Source organism: Nuphar pumila, chromosome 12 (assembly GCF_984573655.1).
Source record: "Nuphar pumila chromosome 12, dmNupPumi1.hap1.1, whole genome shotgun sequence".
Classification (NCBI taxonomy): Eukaryota; Viridiplantae; Streptophyta; class Magnoliopsida; order Nymphaeales; family Nymphaeaceae; genus Nuphar; species Nuphar pumila.
The window spans coordinates 102,718,973-102,735,653 of record NC_143260.1 but is presented as its reverse complement, the minus strand read 5'-3'; the positions used below and the strand labels follow the sequence as shown (position 1 = coordinate 102,735,653).

Sequence of the window (16,681 nt, the reverse complement as noted above, 5' to 3'; positions counted from 1 at the left end):
AATTAAAAATGGTGTTTGCTAAGACTAGGATTTAGGTTTTCTATTTGCTTTCTCTTAAATAATTGCTTTTCAATAACCAGGGTTTAAGGCCTTTATGTTTTTTTTCTCAATTAGCATTTAAGTTTTTAATGAAATAAATATTAATTAGTTATTTTGGTACTTTTTTTAATCAATATTAAACATAATCTACATGCTTGATTTTAGTTAAAAATTTAGAGGTTTTGTTAATTTTTTGTTTCAATTAGCTTATGTATAAAAACTATGACTAATGTTGGCTAGGATTGAGGTTTTCATTTGTTTTTTAAATTACATGAATATTTAATTAGGTTTTATAGTTTTTTGTGTTTTTTGAATAATATATATATTTATATTTTGTTTTTAAATAAGATAAATATTTAATTTAGGTATTTTTGTATTTTTAAACATTAAACATGATTCTATATACTTGATTATCATAAATGCATAATTGATTATATAATAATTAAGGTTTTGATTTGTATTTGTTTAAATGACATGAATTTTAGATTTTGTTTTCAGGGTGTTATGTATTTTTTCTTTTTAATTAACATTAAATATAGAGAATAAATACTTGACTTTGATTAGAACTTAGAATTTTTGGGTTTTTTGTTTCAATTAGCATATATGAGAATTTTAGTTTTTTTTAATTAGCAAGTATTTTTTTAAATATCAATAATCATGATTCCATCTTTAATTTTTGTTATGATTTAATGGTTTTTGTGGGTTTTTTTCTAATTTATTTTAGTATTTGATATATGTATTTCTTTTAGTATTCGATATATGTATATTGTCATAAAAAATATTTTTCTTTTTATTGTGCATTTGTGCCCATATTAGTTTAAATTTCTGGCTCCGGCCCTACCGATGCGCAAGGGGAACTCAAGGGTTTTACCAAATGAAGGCCAACCAATGTACCAAGGGTTGGGGGTTGGTTGCCCTTGAATTATCCAAAAAAATAAAGAACACTTAACACATTGATGGTTGCAAAAATAGTATCTTAAACCCAATCCACATGTTACTTAGCTCAACCAAAATAACATTTGGGTAAGCATTTTTATACTTATACCTGGATATTTGGGTTTGGAAGTACTCAAGGCAAAACCAACCCATTGACAATCCTAGGCACCAAGGTTATCCACTTGGGCCTAGGGATGGGAGTGGATCAAGGGAAGACGGGGCTCCGAAACGAGGAATGGACTGAGGATGAAGGTTAAAATCAAAATCCGTGTAGGGATGGAGGCCAGGATGGACTTACTCTTACCCCTACCCCACTACACCCCTCCCCACCCCATCTTTGATCATCATTACAAAAATTACTATTATACCCTTATACACATTATAAAATCCTCACTCTGTCTTTATATATATATATATATACATTCTTAATCCTAACATAAAATCATTTCTCGAATTTATCTTCTTTTCTTCATCTAACGAGCCGTGCAAGCTCTCATTTCTCTCTTCTCCTTTCTCTAACGAGGAAAGGTAGCAGTGGCGGAAGGACTGGGAAAACGGGGCCTCACCCCGTCTTGCCCCATTTGGATCAGGGGTGAAGGACATAAAACTGAAAATGGACCGAGGATGAAGGTTAAAATCAAAACCTGTGTGAGGATGAAGGCGGGGATACAATGCAAAATTTTGAGACATGATGGGGTGGAGACCTTGTCCCCCACTCCCGCCCCGATCCACTCCCATCCCTACTTGGGCCTAGCTGGAGAACATGACAAGTCCTCCGCTAAGAACAACACTAGTTGAAAATCTAATATCATATTTCATTTAACATATTGACCATTTGGTAGGTTTTCATATATATATATATATATATATATATATATACTCAGGTCAATAAGGATCTATCTGGATCCAATTCATAGTTTGAGTTTTTATCATTTGGATCATTTTACATTTTGATTCATTTGTAATAGATATTGAATTTATGTATTAGATTCAATATCCGGGTTTCATTAGATTATGATATGATTATATTTTAAGAGTGCTTTGTTGAATTATAATTAGTTAAAATCTTTTTTATTTATAGATGAGGGAGCACATTAGATGGATGATTGATTATTATTATGTTGTTATTTTTTTAAAATTTATATAATTTTCATTATCTCCTTGCCTTTTTTTGGTTTTTGAGCGTTGGAGTAGCTTAAAGTAATGTTTTTTGTGAATCGAGGATTTAATTTGCATATACGACCCTCCTTTATATATACACACACGAGCTCACTGAAGCCGAGCTAAGCCGAATACCCTATGTTCGAAGTTGACTGATCTTAACTAAACGAGTTCATCGTGGCTTGGCTTTCCAGTTATATGAAACCAATAATGAATGAGTTGAAAAATAGCCAAGTCGAGTGCAGAGCTAGGGATGGCAGTGGACCGGGGGACAACGGGGCTCCGCCCTGCCTCGCCCCGTTTGGACCGGGGATGAAGGGAATGAAATGGGGATGGAGGCGGGGATGAAGGTTAAAATTCATCCCCCTGCAGGGATGGACTTACACTTTCCCCCACCCCGCCCCATCCTCGCCCCACCCCATCCCCGTCCCATTAATAATATTACTAAAATACCCTAAGTTAAGTAATAAAATTACAAAACAACCATGTTTATATGTACTACTAACTTACTAACCCTAACCCTAAATCTTATTAGACAAAATACTGTATCATCCCTACTCACGGTCGCCGCCCAAAGGAGAGAGAGAAGGTTAATTTTCGTTTTCTTCTTTTATACCATCTTTGAGAAGCTGCATCCAGAAGCCCTTTTTGTTATGTAGAAGTAGAAAATCTAGCCCTGAGTTTTGTACATTTGAAAGGATTACCGTATCTCACTCTTTTTTTGTTTCGCCATTTTCTATTTCTTTGTGCGAGTTTCTTCATTTCGTATGTTAAATCTTTTTTCAATTTGGGGTATTGAATTGGGGAGACGTGATGATGGTTAAACCCAATCAAATTTGTAATAGAGTGATGAATCTATAACATGTACTACCATCTCTCTCTCTCTCTCTCTACGTTAATTTATTTTTGTTGCTTATGTGGGATTTTGAAGGGTCTATCTGGGTGTGCCCATTTTCTTTAAAATTGCATTGGATTAAGATTTCTATTTGTTGGTACGATAAATGTGTGCAATCAATTTTAACCTAAAGTTTTCTTGTCTGATTTTTTATGTTGGTGTAATCAATGATGATATTGAATTTTGTTATTGAGCATGACAATGATTATTCATTAACCATTCACCATCTTTTGGTTGAGGTTGCACATAAAAAATCTTTTTTTTTTGGATCTGATTTTTATCTGTTCTAGGTTCGGATTATGGTGGAACTACTACTGTTTTGCTTTTCCCGTTAATTGCTTCAACCAAATCTGCATAGTTTGTTAGATCATCTTTTTCTTGATATAATTATACAAATTTTCAAGTAATGAAATTCTGGTATTTTGTGGGTTGTTTTCCAGTGAAAATCTTAAAAAGCTTTCATAAAGTCATGATCACATTATTTAAAATTTGTTTTCTACTCTCACTTAGCAAATATTGTAGCATTTGATTAAAAATAAACTCAAATTGTTTGAAAAAATTATATGAGAAAGTTGTGCAGAGTACCGGTGGGCTACCATTAACACTTGAAGTATTAGGCTCATTGTTTTTTGATAAGAACAATATAGAGGAATGTGAAAGCATCTTAAAGACCTTAAAGAATCAACATAAAGATATTCATTAGAGTTTAAAAATAAGTTATGATGGACTTGATCAAACAGATAAGCAAATATTTTTGGACATTGCATATTTTTTTATTAAAAATGACAAGGAAAATGCAATATTCACAGGACGGGGCGGGGATGGGGATTATTATTTTGAGATGGGGCAGGGGTGGAGGTCCAAAGTCTCCCCCGCCACGAGGATGGACCGGGGATGAAGGTTAAATTTTTGAAACAGGGGGTGGAGACCTTGTCCCCCACTCTCCCCGGTCCATTGCCATCCCTATGGAGAGCTGCTTGGTTCATTTAGTAGCCCCGAGTCAGACCGCACTAGCGGAAAGAGGGAGAGTATATATATATATATAAACTCGCCTGCACCAATTACCGAACGATAGGGGAAGGAAACTCTCCCTGATCTGGCCACGTGTCAGATCACCGCCCGGGCGAAAACCTATTTATATTCCCCTCTTTTAAGCCTCTTCTTCCTGTCCTCTCTCTCTCACTCTCTCTGCCATCGCCATGGAACCCTAGAAGAGCAATCTGAGCCTCTTTCGAAACCCTAATTCAGGTCCTTGGATCTGAAAGATTCGGATTCTCTGTCTGATTCTCGCCGAAATTCCTTCGAGCTTTGATCGAGGAGGGGATTCCCATCGGGCTGCAGCAGGAGATCAGCGAGAATGTCGTCGTCGGCGTCTACCGCTTCGGTCTACCTCCACGTCGTGGAGGACGTCGTGAGCAAGATGCGGGATGAGTTCCTCAGTTCTGCCGCTGGCGAGGGCGCCCTCAGCGAATTGCAGGCGGTAATGGGCTCTTCTTTGCATTCTCCTCCATTTTTCGAAGTGTAGATTTTAAGGTTTGTTTTGTTTGCTCAATTTGTTGAGATTGCGTGGTTTATGATGCAATTGGAATGAAGGCCTTGATGCAATTGGCGGGTTTTTCGGTTCACCTAGGGTTTCTCCTTCTTGGATTAAATTTTATTTTCGGAATCACTTGTCAATGATTACGTATTACTGATTTTTTTCTTTGTTTGATTTGTATGTGGATTGAAATTTTGCTTTTCCTTTATTATTAAATTTCTGGAGTTAAAGTGTAAGATCTTGAATCCGTTCTTTTTTTAGTCTTCATTCTAGTGCAACTCACTGTCGTTTTTAGTTTTCTCTTGGTTGTAATTGGATTAGATTTGATTACGAAGAAATGGATGGTGCTAGTTGAGATTGTCATTTAGGTTTTGATTTTTTCTTCCTATTGTTGCAGAATTTGGAGAATTGTATGTGGGAGCTAATATGTATTTCCTGTCCATGTGGATTTGTTTGTCTTGCTTTTGTATGTGCGGGTTGTGATCTTCTTTGGTTTCTCTCTATATAAATACAATTGCTGTTAATGAGCTACTTTTCTTCATTCATTTTGGCTTTTGTGACACTTGGGGATTTTGGTTCTTATTTGTTTTGCTAATTCGTGTGAATGGCCATTGCAACTGTATCATCGTCCGCTGTTTTAAAGAGAATGCTGATATCGTGATTTTAGAATTTCAGTACCGTGTGTTTATGAATACACGATATTACAGCCAATTGTCTTTGGTAAATTATAAATGGTTCAACTCAAGCTGGACTGTCGCAGTTGTATATATTCAGGAAATTTGATTGTCTTGACTGATGTTCTGATAAAAAATTTCAGCTTTGGGAGTTGAAAATGATGCAATGTGAGGTTATGCCTGCTGCGGCAGATAGAACAGCATCTGTTAGAGCGACTGGTCCTATAACTCCTGTTCGTGATCTTAATGTGCCGTATGAAGCAAACGAAGAGTATGAAACCCCGACTGCAGAGATGCTTTTTCCACCAGTAAGTCATTGTCTTTATTATATTAACTAAATTTCATCATGTCTGCATTGATTGAGGCATTTGCATATGTAGGGAGAAATGCTTATGTTTGGATGCACATGCATGCAAAGAGTAGTGTGCTTGCAATTTGGCAACTCCCTTCACTGTCATCTGTAATCAGGATTATGAAGTCTCATAAAATCTCACTTTTCTGTCTGTCCTATTCTCTATTTTCTAAACAACAAATTTTGATTTTTCATCTAATTGAATACTCTCTTTTTTTTTATGTACTATTGTATTTATAGATGCACGCTCTTCATGCTGCCTGGAAAGGGCTGGGTCTATACTTTTTTTGGGAGAAGATTTTTGGATTGTCAATTTTTTATTGGATTGCACCTCAAGTTTCGTTTTCTTTTTCTTTTTTCTCTTTTATCAATAACTTCCATGCGATCTAGTTGAGATAATTAGCAATTGCGGACCGATTCTAATGCCTAAATGGTTCCTTTTCATCTTAAATTGAATTATTAGAAAGTATCCATTTTGTTAATAAGTCATGGTTCTTTCGTCTGCCTATGTTAGTTAGGCATATTGTGGCATAATTGGATGTGCTTTTGCATTCCTTATGCTTTTTTGCCAACCAATCTTATATTTTAACATGTGTTCATCTTTAGTTGCCTTGGTGTAGTCCATAGGACAAGTGAACTTTCCATCTTAAAGCTCATTAGATTTTATTTATTTTCCATCTTATTGTAAGAACTTTAGTTCTTTGCATGTAAATTTGGAGTCCATGTAGTTCGGTAGAATCTTTTTGCTATTGCTTCTTTGGAAATATTTCTCCTGATAATAAAAAATTCTTTTGCTAGTGTTCTCAATAAAAAAGGGAAAAATCTTATGCATTGAGATGCTTAATTTGGTTTACAATATCTTTAATATTTGGTTGCATAATGGTTCGTTTTTGTTCTTTTACCCCTTCCAGACTCCTTTACAGACTCCAATGAGGACTCCACTACCTGGAAATATCGAGCCAACAATGTACCAATATTTTCCTGCAAGCCCTAGTGATTTTGGTCCTGTTCATGAATCTGGGAGCAATGCTGATGCAAATAATGGGAAGCCTAGCCAATATTTGGTATTCTAATAAACTCTGAGATTTTATCATGCTATTTATGAGGACATGATTTTTTTCCTTTTTGATGTGTTTGAGCAACTGGACCTTGCACATAGAGAATAAATAAAGCATAAGATTTTTCCAAGTCTGGTATATGGTTATTGAACTTGGACATAAATGAGCTAGGCACTGGATTGTTGAGGGTATATAAAGAGCTTTCTGAAGTGTTCTTTTGATTTTAAACTGAATAGCTGCATAAGGATTTTACTTTTGTAGCCAAATGTGCTGAATAGGTGTAATTTTTTCACATCTAGCATAAAAAATCATGTGTATTTGATTTTGTGTTAAACATTTTCAGAAGATAAGGGGGATTTCATGTTTTGGCAACTGGAAATAGCCCTGATGCATGAGCAATGTTGCGTTAGATTTTACAACACGATTTGAAGGCTCACCATCGAAGTTGTCTTGAAGACCTTAGTTGGTTTCGGGTTATTTAACTTTGGCTTTTATTGTATTATAAGTTTTCCCCTTCACCTTTCTCCTTGCAGCGGCCACCTTCTCCATGGATGAATCAACGGACTCCCAGTGTAGATGTTAATGTTGGTAAGTCTTGACATTTTACTGAAGTTTGATTTTTTATACCTAGTAATATGTAATTTTATAGTGTAGATTAAGAATATTTGACTGTTAGCATTTGCTAAGTATTTGATTATTAAATGTGTCCATAGCTTATGTTGAAGTGCGGGAGGAGGAGCATGGGATCTCCCATTCGACCATGACAAAGGTTGTTATTTGCTATTTCTTTGATATGATGTTTTTGTTTATATATGCCAATATCATTGCTGCTTTAGGTATGAACCACTAGAGTGGCCATATTCATGCAAGGATAATGCTATACTTGTCACAATATCTCATGTCTCTTTTTTATTTTTATTTACAACCTCAATATTTCATGCTTTTGATATGTGAAACCAATTAATGCATGCTCTTGTAGTGTTTGAGGAGCATTTTAAATGATTGTAATAGAGCAAGAAAAAAATTCAATTTTTTCAATATTGTTTAGTTTCCATGCTTATCAGCCCATTTTCTCAAAAAAGTCCTTGGACTTGTGCTTGTCTTCTGCAGCCTGTGGCTTTGAATGTACAGTGGTACAAGGAAGCATAATGTATATCCACTGTCTTAGAAGGGTTGACTTATCGTTCAAATGAGTTCACCCGAGTCATGCGAAACAGGCTCAAGAATGGTTTAGTTATTATTGGAGCTTATGGGAGGTGTCAGGTGCTTGAATTTGTGAAAGTTTATGTTGTAACAAGTGTGACTAGGCCTCCTCTAGCTGATGTTAGCAGCCTAGGTGATGCTCATTCAGTCATTACAAATTAGATGAGGGCCTTGGTGTCATTGCAAGCTATGCAAGGGCTTAATTGATCTTTTTTTTTCTTTTTTATGTTTATATGCATTGTGATTCTAGGTGATGGGTAAGTGAGCTGGATGTTTAGCCTAGGCAGTCTACGTGTTTCTGAGTGCTTTTGTCTGAATAGGTGGAAACTGGTATTGTCGTCCAAACAGTTAAAGACCAATTATAGCATTAGACAAAAGAGGTGAACAACCACAACTATGGAAACTGTGAATCTCTTAGCCTTGTTTGCGAAGCTTCGCTGCTCCGCACCTATATTTATTTATCTATTTTTTTCAGCAACATATTTGCTGTTTGTCATCTAATCTGATTATATTGAGAAAGTGATGGTGATTTTCTTGCATGTTTTGAGTAGTTTAGAAATGAAATGTTTTCTTTGTTCTAAAAGAAATGCTGATGATGGTTAGACCTTGATTTGTGTGCTTTTATTTGTAGAACTTCTTCATGATGAATGGTGGCAAGCGAAAACGAGAAGATTATGCTCCACAATTTCATCCTGGTGGATATATTCCTCAACAAGATGGAGCTGGTGATGTTGGACCTGATTCCTTTCTTCTGAATGTGCGCCCCCAACCCCTCTTTGTTTCATGATGAACTAATTACCACAGCAGAAATCAGAATGATTTCAAATTGCTGGACATGAGTTGCTGGTTGTGTTGGCCATTTATTTAAACTGATGTGCGACTTTTTATGTTTTAAGTATATGTTGCATTTGGATTTGCATGATGTCCATTTTGGTTTTGATCAGTAATATTAGCTGAATCCTATTGAACTTTTTCTCACCTGCAAAAATGCTGGCAGAGGCTGGATTTTGTCATCTAAAATCTTCATTTGATTTTATGTTTATTCTAGGGTGTAGAGTATATAATTTTGACTATATGATTTTGTGAATGATTTTTTTTTTCATAATTTTTTGTGTTTCTGAAATGTATTGTGGATGATGATGAATCCTTATCCTGGCTGCATGGGGCCAGCAATTTTGAGGCTTCTCCATTTGACTATAGTTCATCCTTACCTAACTCTGTTAGCTAGGTGGTAAATGAATGTCTACAGAATTTGTCATTACTTCAAATGCTCATTGGCTGAAGATGATGCGTTTCATTTCCATTCATGATTGCAAAGTACTTTTCACCATTTAGGTGCGTGATGATCTTAGCTTGTCCTGTCTAAATCTTGGATTTATGTCCTCCAATCAGTTTTTGGTTTCTCTGATTAACCACATCTTTTATTGGCCATGGTAACACCTTTGGTTTGAATCTGTCATGGTGAGTCCATAATTTACTGTCTATGGACTTTGAATGACTTTGGAATTTACACACTTTTGAGTAGCATACACTTTAAGACAATTGTCTATAGAAATGTTAGTTCTGCTTGCCTTTTCTTGGTTAATATGTTTGGTTTCCATCCAAAACGTGAATTATTTCTCACTTCTCAGATGCTGGGCTTTTCAGGCCAGTCAAGGTGCAGCTTCAGTGGCTGATATGCACGAAGGAGTTGCAGAAGCAAGGATTCTACTAATTCAAGATGGGAGGAACGGTATCACTATTCCGCAGCAAGATGGATTGCATGATGGTTATGAAGATGTAAGCACTAACCTAAAGACTGTGCTAGTTGATTTTGGTTATTCTTGCTTGCACCTTGTTAAGCTGTTCTGTTTGCCTTCTGGTGAAGGGCTTTGTCAATGAAGACTACAATACTCCAACAGACCACGGTAAATTCCAAACTAGACTTATAGGTACTTTAAATACATGACTAGTACCTTTGCAAACTCATCTTGCAAATTTTCTTCATGCAGATTTGCATGCTATCCATGGTACCCCCATACCAGGTCCAAGCGGAACTGATGTTGTTGATGATGATGATGATGATGAACCACCTTTAAATGAGGATGATGATGATGACATTGATGAATTTGATCAGGGAGCGGAGAATCCTGACACACATCATTTAGTTCTCTCACAGTTTGAAAAGGTATTTATAGAAGATTCCAAATATCAGATGGGTGACTTGACTCGGTTGCTCAGGACTTCATGCATTCATGTCATGAATGCATTCGGGACTTCATGCATTCATGACATTCACAATTAGTAATGAATGCTGGGGAATATTACCATTCGCTTGGACTTGATCTGAGTTGCTTTGAGTTTTGGATATGAGCTCAGTTGCAATGTCCTCAAAATTGGCAAAATTTCCATCTTCCATTTGTCTGAACTTGAACGACCTGCATGGCTTGGTGTTTGGGCTCTGAGGATGATTTACTTTGCTTGTAGGTGACCCGAACCAAAAACAGATGGAAGTGCATGCTTAAGTGTGGTATAATGCATCTCAACAACAAGGACATCCTTTTCAGCAAGGTTAGTTTTCCTAATTTTTTGAAAACTAGCTATCTGATTGTTGCTTGAAGATATTTTCTGGCAAGGTATTCTATAATAAAGCAAGTTTTGTTTATTTTCACTAAATTTTTATGTGCCATTGCACATAAAATTAGTGTTTGGGCAATCAACTAGCAGTAACTCTTTCCCCTAAAAACCAGGGAAAACATGGATCTCCGCATTGTAGTGTGAGCAACGTTAACATAGTCCCGATGCTTCTTTGTTTTGTTTGCCGGTTTGTTTGTTTGTGGCCTCGCTATTCTTCTTCATCCTCTTTAATGGAACTTTTGTGTAGGCAAGTGGAGAATTTGAGTTCTGAGTTCTAAACAGAGTACATCAGCTGGTTTATTCTTCCATGCTTGCTTGAAGAAATGACTCCGAGGCATGATTTTAAACTAGCAAACTGAACAATTGCCTGCAACCATCCACGTGCACTTCTCCCCATCCCCATCCCCTTTTCCTTTTTCATATACAAATTGATGTTTACAACTTTTCATTACTGTAAATTATTCTCGCTATCAAGAATATAAGAAGCTATTCACAGGAGAGAGAGAGAGAGATTAGTAATCCAGATGCTGGAAATCAAGAGAATGTTGCACTGTTTCCTGGATAGATGGTGCAGAGACTAAACATTCTTTACACCTTTTTAATTTTATAAGAATTGTTTAATTTGACGTAGAGTAGAGCAGTTCCTGTTATAAGAATTGCGGTTCTCTTGATTCTCAAGGTTGTGTATCTCAGACGAGAGCAGATCAGGTGACTTGTCAAATCACTTTGGGAAAATGGTCAGATATCGTGACGATGATCGAGTCACCGATATAACTGTTAATGATGATGTTATCAAATACTTTTTGGTGGGCCCTACAACCTGCACAATAGACCGTGGGATTGCAAAAATGAACGGTGGAAATGTCAGATCACTTTTCACCTGATCTGCCCTCATTACTTGGTCCGTCCTAGTTGAGTTGGTGAAATCATTGTGAAAGAATGCTGTTTGGATGGGATCGACAGGGCCACCTGCAGTTAGGGATGTAAACGGTTGACTAATGGGATGTTAGCTAAACAGATTTAAATTCGGAGAATCGGAGTTGGTGCAAGTAGCGGTGGCAATGGGGTGGGGTTGGCGGGTCAGCATACCTCAACCCGAATCCGACCTGTTTATTAAACGGATAACCCGACCCGCCAACCCGCTTAATAAACTGGTTGGGTTGGGTAAACGGGTTGGCAGGTTGGCGGGTGGGTCGGCGGACGGGTTGGCGGGTTGGCCGGTTGACCCGCCCGCCTAACCCGTTTATTAAACGGGTCAGCCGGGTTGGCATACCCCTAACACGAACCAGACCTGTTTAATAAATGAGTTAGGTGGGTCGACCCGTTTATTAAATGGGTTCATTTTTGCCCAACCCGAACCCGCCTAAGAGGCGGGTTGGTGGGTCGGGTTGGCGGGTCGTGTCAGGTTTTGCCACCCCTAGGTGCAAGATCCTTTTTTTTTTACATATTAACGGATTCAGATATCAGTCAAATTTTGATATTTGGTAGCAAAAACTCAAAACCATATCTACATCCAATTATAATCGGATATGGTTTTCACCTACCAAATGTAACTAAATGGAATTGAATTTGGTTAGATAGTGGATAACATCCCATTCATTGACTTCCCTACCTTATATCGAAAAAGTGGTAGTTGCGCAACCCTTAGGTGCGCAGTTACCAGTGGGATTCTGCTGGCTGTCCACGTGGGCCTTGATGGATGGCCAGTGCCAAAACATGCATGTTTTGGGTGTTCAGAAATCTATCTCTAAAGGCTTCAGCAAAAACTGGGGCTTTTAGTGACAGGTTTTTGACCATCGCTAAAGCCAAAAAATAGAAAACCGTATGCAGGTAGCTGCATACCTGAGGGTTGCACAGCTGCCACATACTTCCTTTATATCTTGCTAAATAAGTCTAGTACTTAATTTTGATGCTGTTCCCAAACACTAACCATAAATTATATTAGACTTACCAGCCAGGGTTCTGCTTGTCTGGCAAGAGCAGTTAGTGCAAGTCACCTTGTATTGGGACGTTGCAAGTTTGAACCCCAAATGGTATGGCTGTATAACTGGTAGGGGTCTGCCTAACCTCAGCTTTCTTTGTTGAAAAAAGAAAAAATTATATTCGCAAATTTTCAATGTAAAATTGATAAAACATATCATTTTACCAGGTAAGTCCAGGTCCGATTCATGTAGTTCTTATCAGACTTATAGTAGACCCGATTAGTCTGAATCCAATACCATACCCGAAAATCTGATTCAAGTCTGGTTCCACTTAGATCCTAACCAAACCCGACCGTTGACAACCCTAGGGCCAGGGGCCTTCTATGTACGCCTTACAGTTTAGTTGTTGATGCTTACAATGATTAGTATCTAGTAGTCACAGCATTACCGTGTTATCATGTCCTTTATTTACTATTTTTAAGATCTTTGTACTTGAATCTCATGTTCAAAAAACATTTGTCAAACATCTCGTGATCTGGGATTTCTCTCGGTGAGAATCTTGGAAATATCGGGATATATAAAATTTGTAAATTTTAGGAAATGCACAGAATTTAAAGTTATAAAAGCTACAAAATTGTGATATGTATGGACAAAAATGAATCCAGACGAAAAGACAAAATAATTTGGTTTGGTAAGTACTGCTAAAACCATGGTTTCCACGAAAGGAAATGAACATGAGAAGCGAAATGTGAAGCGGAAGCAGAGGAGCGAGTGTTAAAAAAGTGGTATAAAGCAGGAAAACTGAATGCAATATGAAAAATGAAATACATAGTCAGCACCCAGGCTGAAGCAAATAAGAAATGCCATGAACACAGTATAAAACCATATAAGACCAACACGTAATCATGTTATAAACAATGTTTTTTATATAAAAAATATAAGAACTGATGAGGAAGCGAGTGGGAAGTGAGAGGAAAACTTACGCAAAAAGGAACTGATTTCGGAAACGCTAAAGAAGCGGGCTTCTTATTAGAGAGAATCACGTTTTTCATATATCAGAAGTGGGTTTCTCAAAGTTTTCCCTTCTTTCAAGGAAGCCTGGAGTTTTTAGCTTCCGAAGCAAGGTTATGCTTATGCTTGTAGCAAGAAGCTTCCGGTAACTATGGTTAAAACTATTTATATAACTTGATACCGAGATTGGTTTTGGGCCAACATTTCCTAAAGCTGGTCAATGAGTCAGGATCAGATGATTGGCTCAAGTTAGAATGAGATTAGTTTCTGTTTTTTTTTTTGCCAATAAGAAAAGATGATCGGCTCAAAGTTAGGCACTATAGCTCATCAAACTCACTGGGGATTTTGCTTAAAGGGGGGCAAACAATTTTTATAATAAAAGAAAATATAAAACTAAAATATAAAAGGGGGCAATATAAATTTTTATATTTTGCTTAAAGAGCGGTAAGAAGGTAGGCGTTGCATCTATTGAAAATAAGATGAGAGAAAATCGTTTACGGTGGTTTGGACATATTCGGCTAAGGCCTAATGATGCTCTAGTTAGAAGGATGGACAAATGGAAAAATATATTAGTCAAAAGAGATCGAGGTAGGCCTAAGAAGACTTGGATGGAGATGATAAGAAAATATATGAATGCTCAGAGGACATGGCATTGGATAGAAATGATTGGAGGAGAAGATTCATGTGGAGGACCCAGAATGACTTTTTTTTTGTTCATATCGCCGACCCCAATTGTTTTGGGATGAAGGCGTAGTTGTTGTTGTTAAAGAGCGGTAAACAATTTTTGTAATAAAATAAAATATAAAACTAAAATATAAAGGGAGGCAATATAATTTTTTATATTTTGCTTAAAGGAGGGTAAACTTTTTTATAAAAAAATAAAAAATAAAACTAAAATATAAACAAGAGGCAATATAAATTTTTATATTTTGCTTAAAGGAGGATAAATTTTTTTTACAATAAAATAAAACGTAAAATTAAAATATAAAAAGGGGCAATATAAATTTTTATATTTTGCTTAAAAAGGGGCAAATTTGTTTATAATATATAGGCTTAAAGGTAGGCTTAATAAAACTAATAATAGATTTTGCTTACATGTAGGCTTAATAAAACTAATATTGCTTACATGTAGGCTTAAATATTTTCAAAACTTTAAGAGGGTCTCAACCCCTCCTCGACCCCGTATCTGCCCCTGTTACAGGCGGCATCATGTGATTTCCTAGAGCACTTAGCCTATCATTTGCGTTACCTCGGCCCCACTTAATGTGATGACCGTTGGCTTATGTCACAAGCAATGAATGCATCGTCAGAAATTCAACACGCTTGAATCGGCTATCTTTTAATAATTAAAAAAATATTAAAATTATTTTTTAATAATATTTTAAATTTATTTTAATGGTTTTAAAACATGTCACACATTATAATATATTTTTAATTCAGTTGAGTATCAGTATAGCTGGATGGGTGGCCTATCGATTCAGCCGATACCGATACTGACAACATTGACAAGGACAGGGACAACTACTCTAAAATAGCAGCATATTAAGTAAAATTTTATTTTGGTTGGTGGATTTAAGCTTCAATTAAAACTGGCAGAGTACTTTTTTTAATGCAAACAGTCTGAGTAAGAAGAGAATGCTCTCCGTTATGACATAACAAAGCCTTTCCTTGAGACGAGTATTCATTGGCATGCAATACTGTCACGGGCTTATTTTTTTAATCGGCCAACTCGTTTGTCAGTCGAAAGCTTGTAATTAAAGTGCAATAGAGGATAGAGGAAGAAGAATTGCAATCACAAGAAGCAATCATGAGGACTCAATGCATTTAGTTCATTCACAATTTCGCTCGAGGGCTATTACAGTTCAAACATACGGTCTGTCCTTTCAGGGTATTGATTCACCTGAACCGAAGCAGCTTACATCAGACTCAACAAAAGCAAAACAGACTCTAAACACAACTTTACAATGTAAGTCACAAGAGAACAAATACAATGATGCTGATATATTTCCTTGAAAAGAAAAAAGCAAGAGCTAGTTTTGACAACATGCCCTAGTTAAGATGAGCATGAATTTCCCCTCACAATAGAAAAACTTTTGCTGTAAAAGAACTCCAACCGAATTGCATCACGTTTTGTACCAGCAGGGCTAGTCATGAATTGCTTCACATTCAACACCCTCCCACTCGAGGAATGATGGCCTCTTCATCCTTTCTCTACCTTCCTTCTCATACGTTGTTGCATTACCTCTTCCTTTTGGTACTCTTGCATTAGTTACCAAGATGAGAAATGGACATGAAAAATGATGCATGAAGTGAAAACAGAGAAACAAGTGTTAAAAGTAGTATGAAACGCGAGGCTTCATTAGTTTTCTTTTTTGAAAGGCAGCTGGGGTTAGGTGGACCCCTATCAGAAAACAGCCGCCCCATGTGGCAAAGGGATTCAATCCTGAGCCTTCAGCTTGACACAGGACTCCGCTTACCACATGGGATACCACCTCGTTGAGGCTTCGTTAGTTTTGGAAGCCTGTGAAAAGTGAAAAGAAAACGAGGAGAAAGTGATTGGAAAACAAAAGTGAATGAGAAAGTGAAAAATATAATATTAACATGAAAAAAAATGAGAGAAGCTAGATAGAAGCAATAAGAATTGAGTGGACTGCAAAAGGAAAGCAAATTGAGAAGCGAGTAGGAACCGTGTTTCTTAAAATATAAGAAATGCACCTTCATCCAATGGAAAGCGAGTTTTCCCATGCTTAGGTATCTGTTCAGTCTTACATCATGCCTACTTTTAAATAATAACTTCAAAAATTCACTAGGCTCTTCGTATCTTCTTTATCTCGATTGAATCATTTGGTAAGGGGAATCATTTAACAATATGGTAATGGGCCAACTTTATTTGGTGACTATTAAGGCTTCATATCCATGTAAGGTCCATATTCAGTTCTACCTAAGGTAGAATCTCTAGAAATATCTCAAGGTAACGTCCTAGCCACCACAATGGAGAAAGATGAAGATAGTAAGAGAATAAGGAAAGATAAGGTCGTTCGGTCTCTGAAAATATCTCAAGGTAATGTCTCAGCCACCACAATGACGAAAGATGAAGATAAAACTAGTAACAAAATAAGAAAAGATAAGGTTGATAACATCAAATGTAAATCTTTAATATAAAAGGAAAGATACCATCCATTGTCTGCCAAAAGACAAAGGTATTATCTGCCAAATTTGCTTCAAACCAAACCATACAGCTTTAAAGTAATACCATCGATTCAATCAGATGTATCAA

General features: G+C 36.6%; 1 protein-coding gene across 1 annotated transcript; it reads left to right on the top strand.

Annotated features, from left to right (window-relative positions):
• Nucleotides 1–4,186: 4,186 nt before the first annotated feature.
• LOC149821383 (transcription initiation factor IIA large subunit-like) lies at nt 4,187–11,092 on the top strand. Its single transcript, XM_089982485.1, has 11 exons — nt 4,187–4,511; nt 5,386–5,550; nt 6,506–6,658; nt 7,186–7,240; nt 7,366–7,421; nt 8,487–8,612; nt 9,503–9,634; nt 9,723–9,762; nt 9,847–10,022; nt 10,322–10,405; nt 10,719–11,092. Exons 1-11 carry the CDS (start codon nt 4,389–4,391, stop codon nt 10,740–10,742), a joined length of 1,134 nt encoding a protein of 377 aa, XP_089838611.1. The 5' UTR covers nt 4,187–4,388; the 3' UTR covers nt 10,743–11,092.
• Nucleotides 11,093–16,681: the final 5,589 nt, after the last annotated feature.

Coding starts and splice junctions, on each gene's coding strand:
- LOC149821383 (XM_089982485.1), top strand. CDS start 4,389: ATGTCGTCGTCGGCGTCTACCGCTTCGGTCTACCTCCACGTCGTGGAG. Junction 9,763..9,846: donor CAATACTCCAACAGACCACG/GTAAATTCCAAA, acceptor TTCTTCATGCAG/ATTTGCATGCTATCCATGGT. Junction 10,023..10,321: donor TTCTCTCACAGTTTGAAAAG/GTATTTATAGAA, acceptor CTTTGCTTGTAG/GTGACCCGAACCAAAAACAG.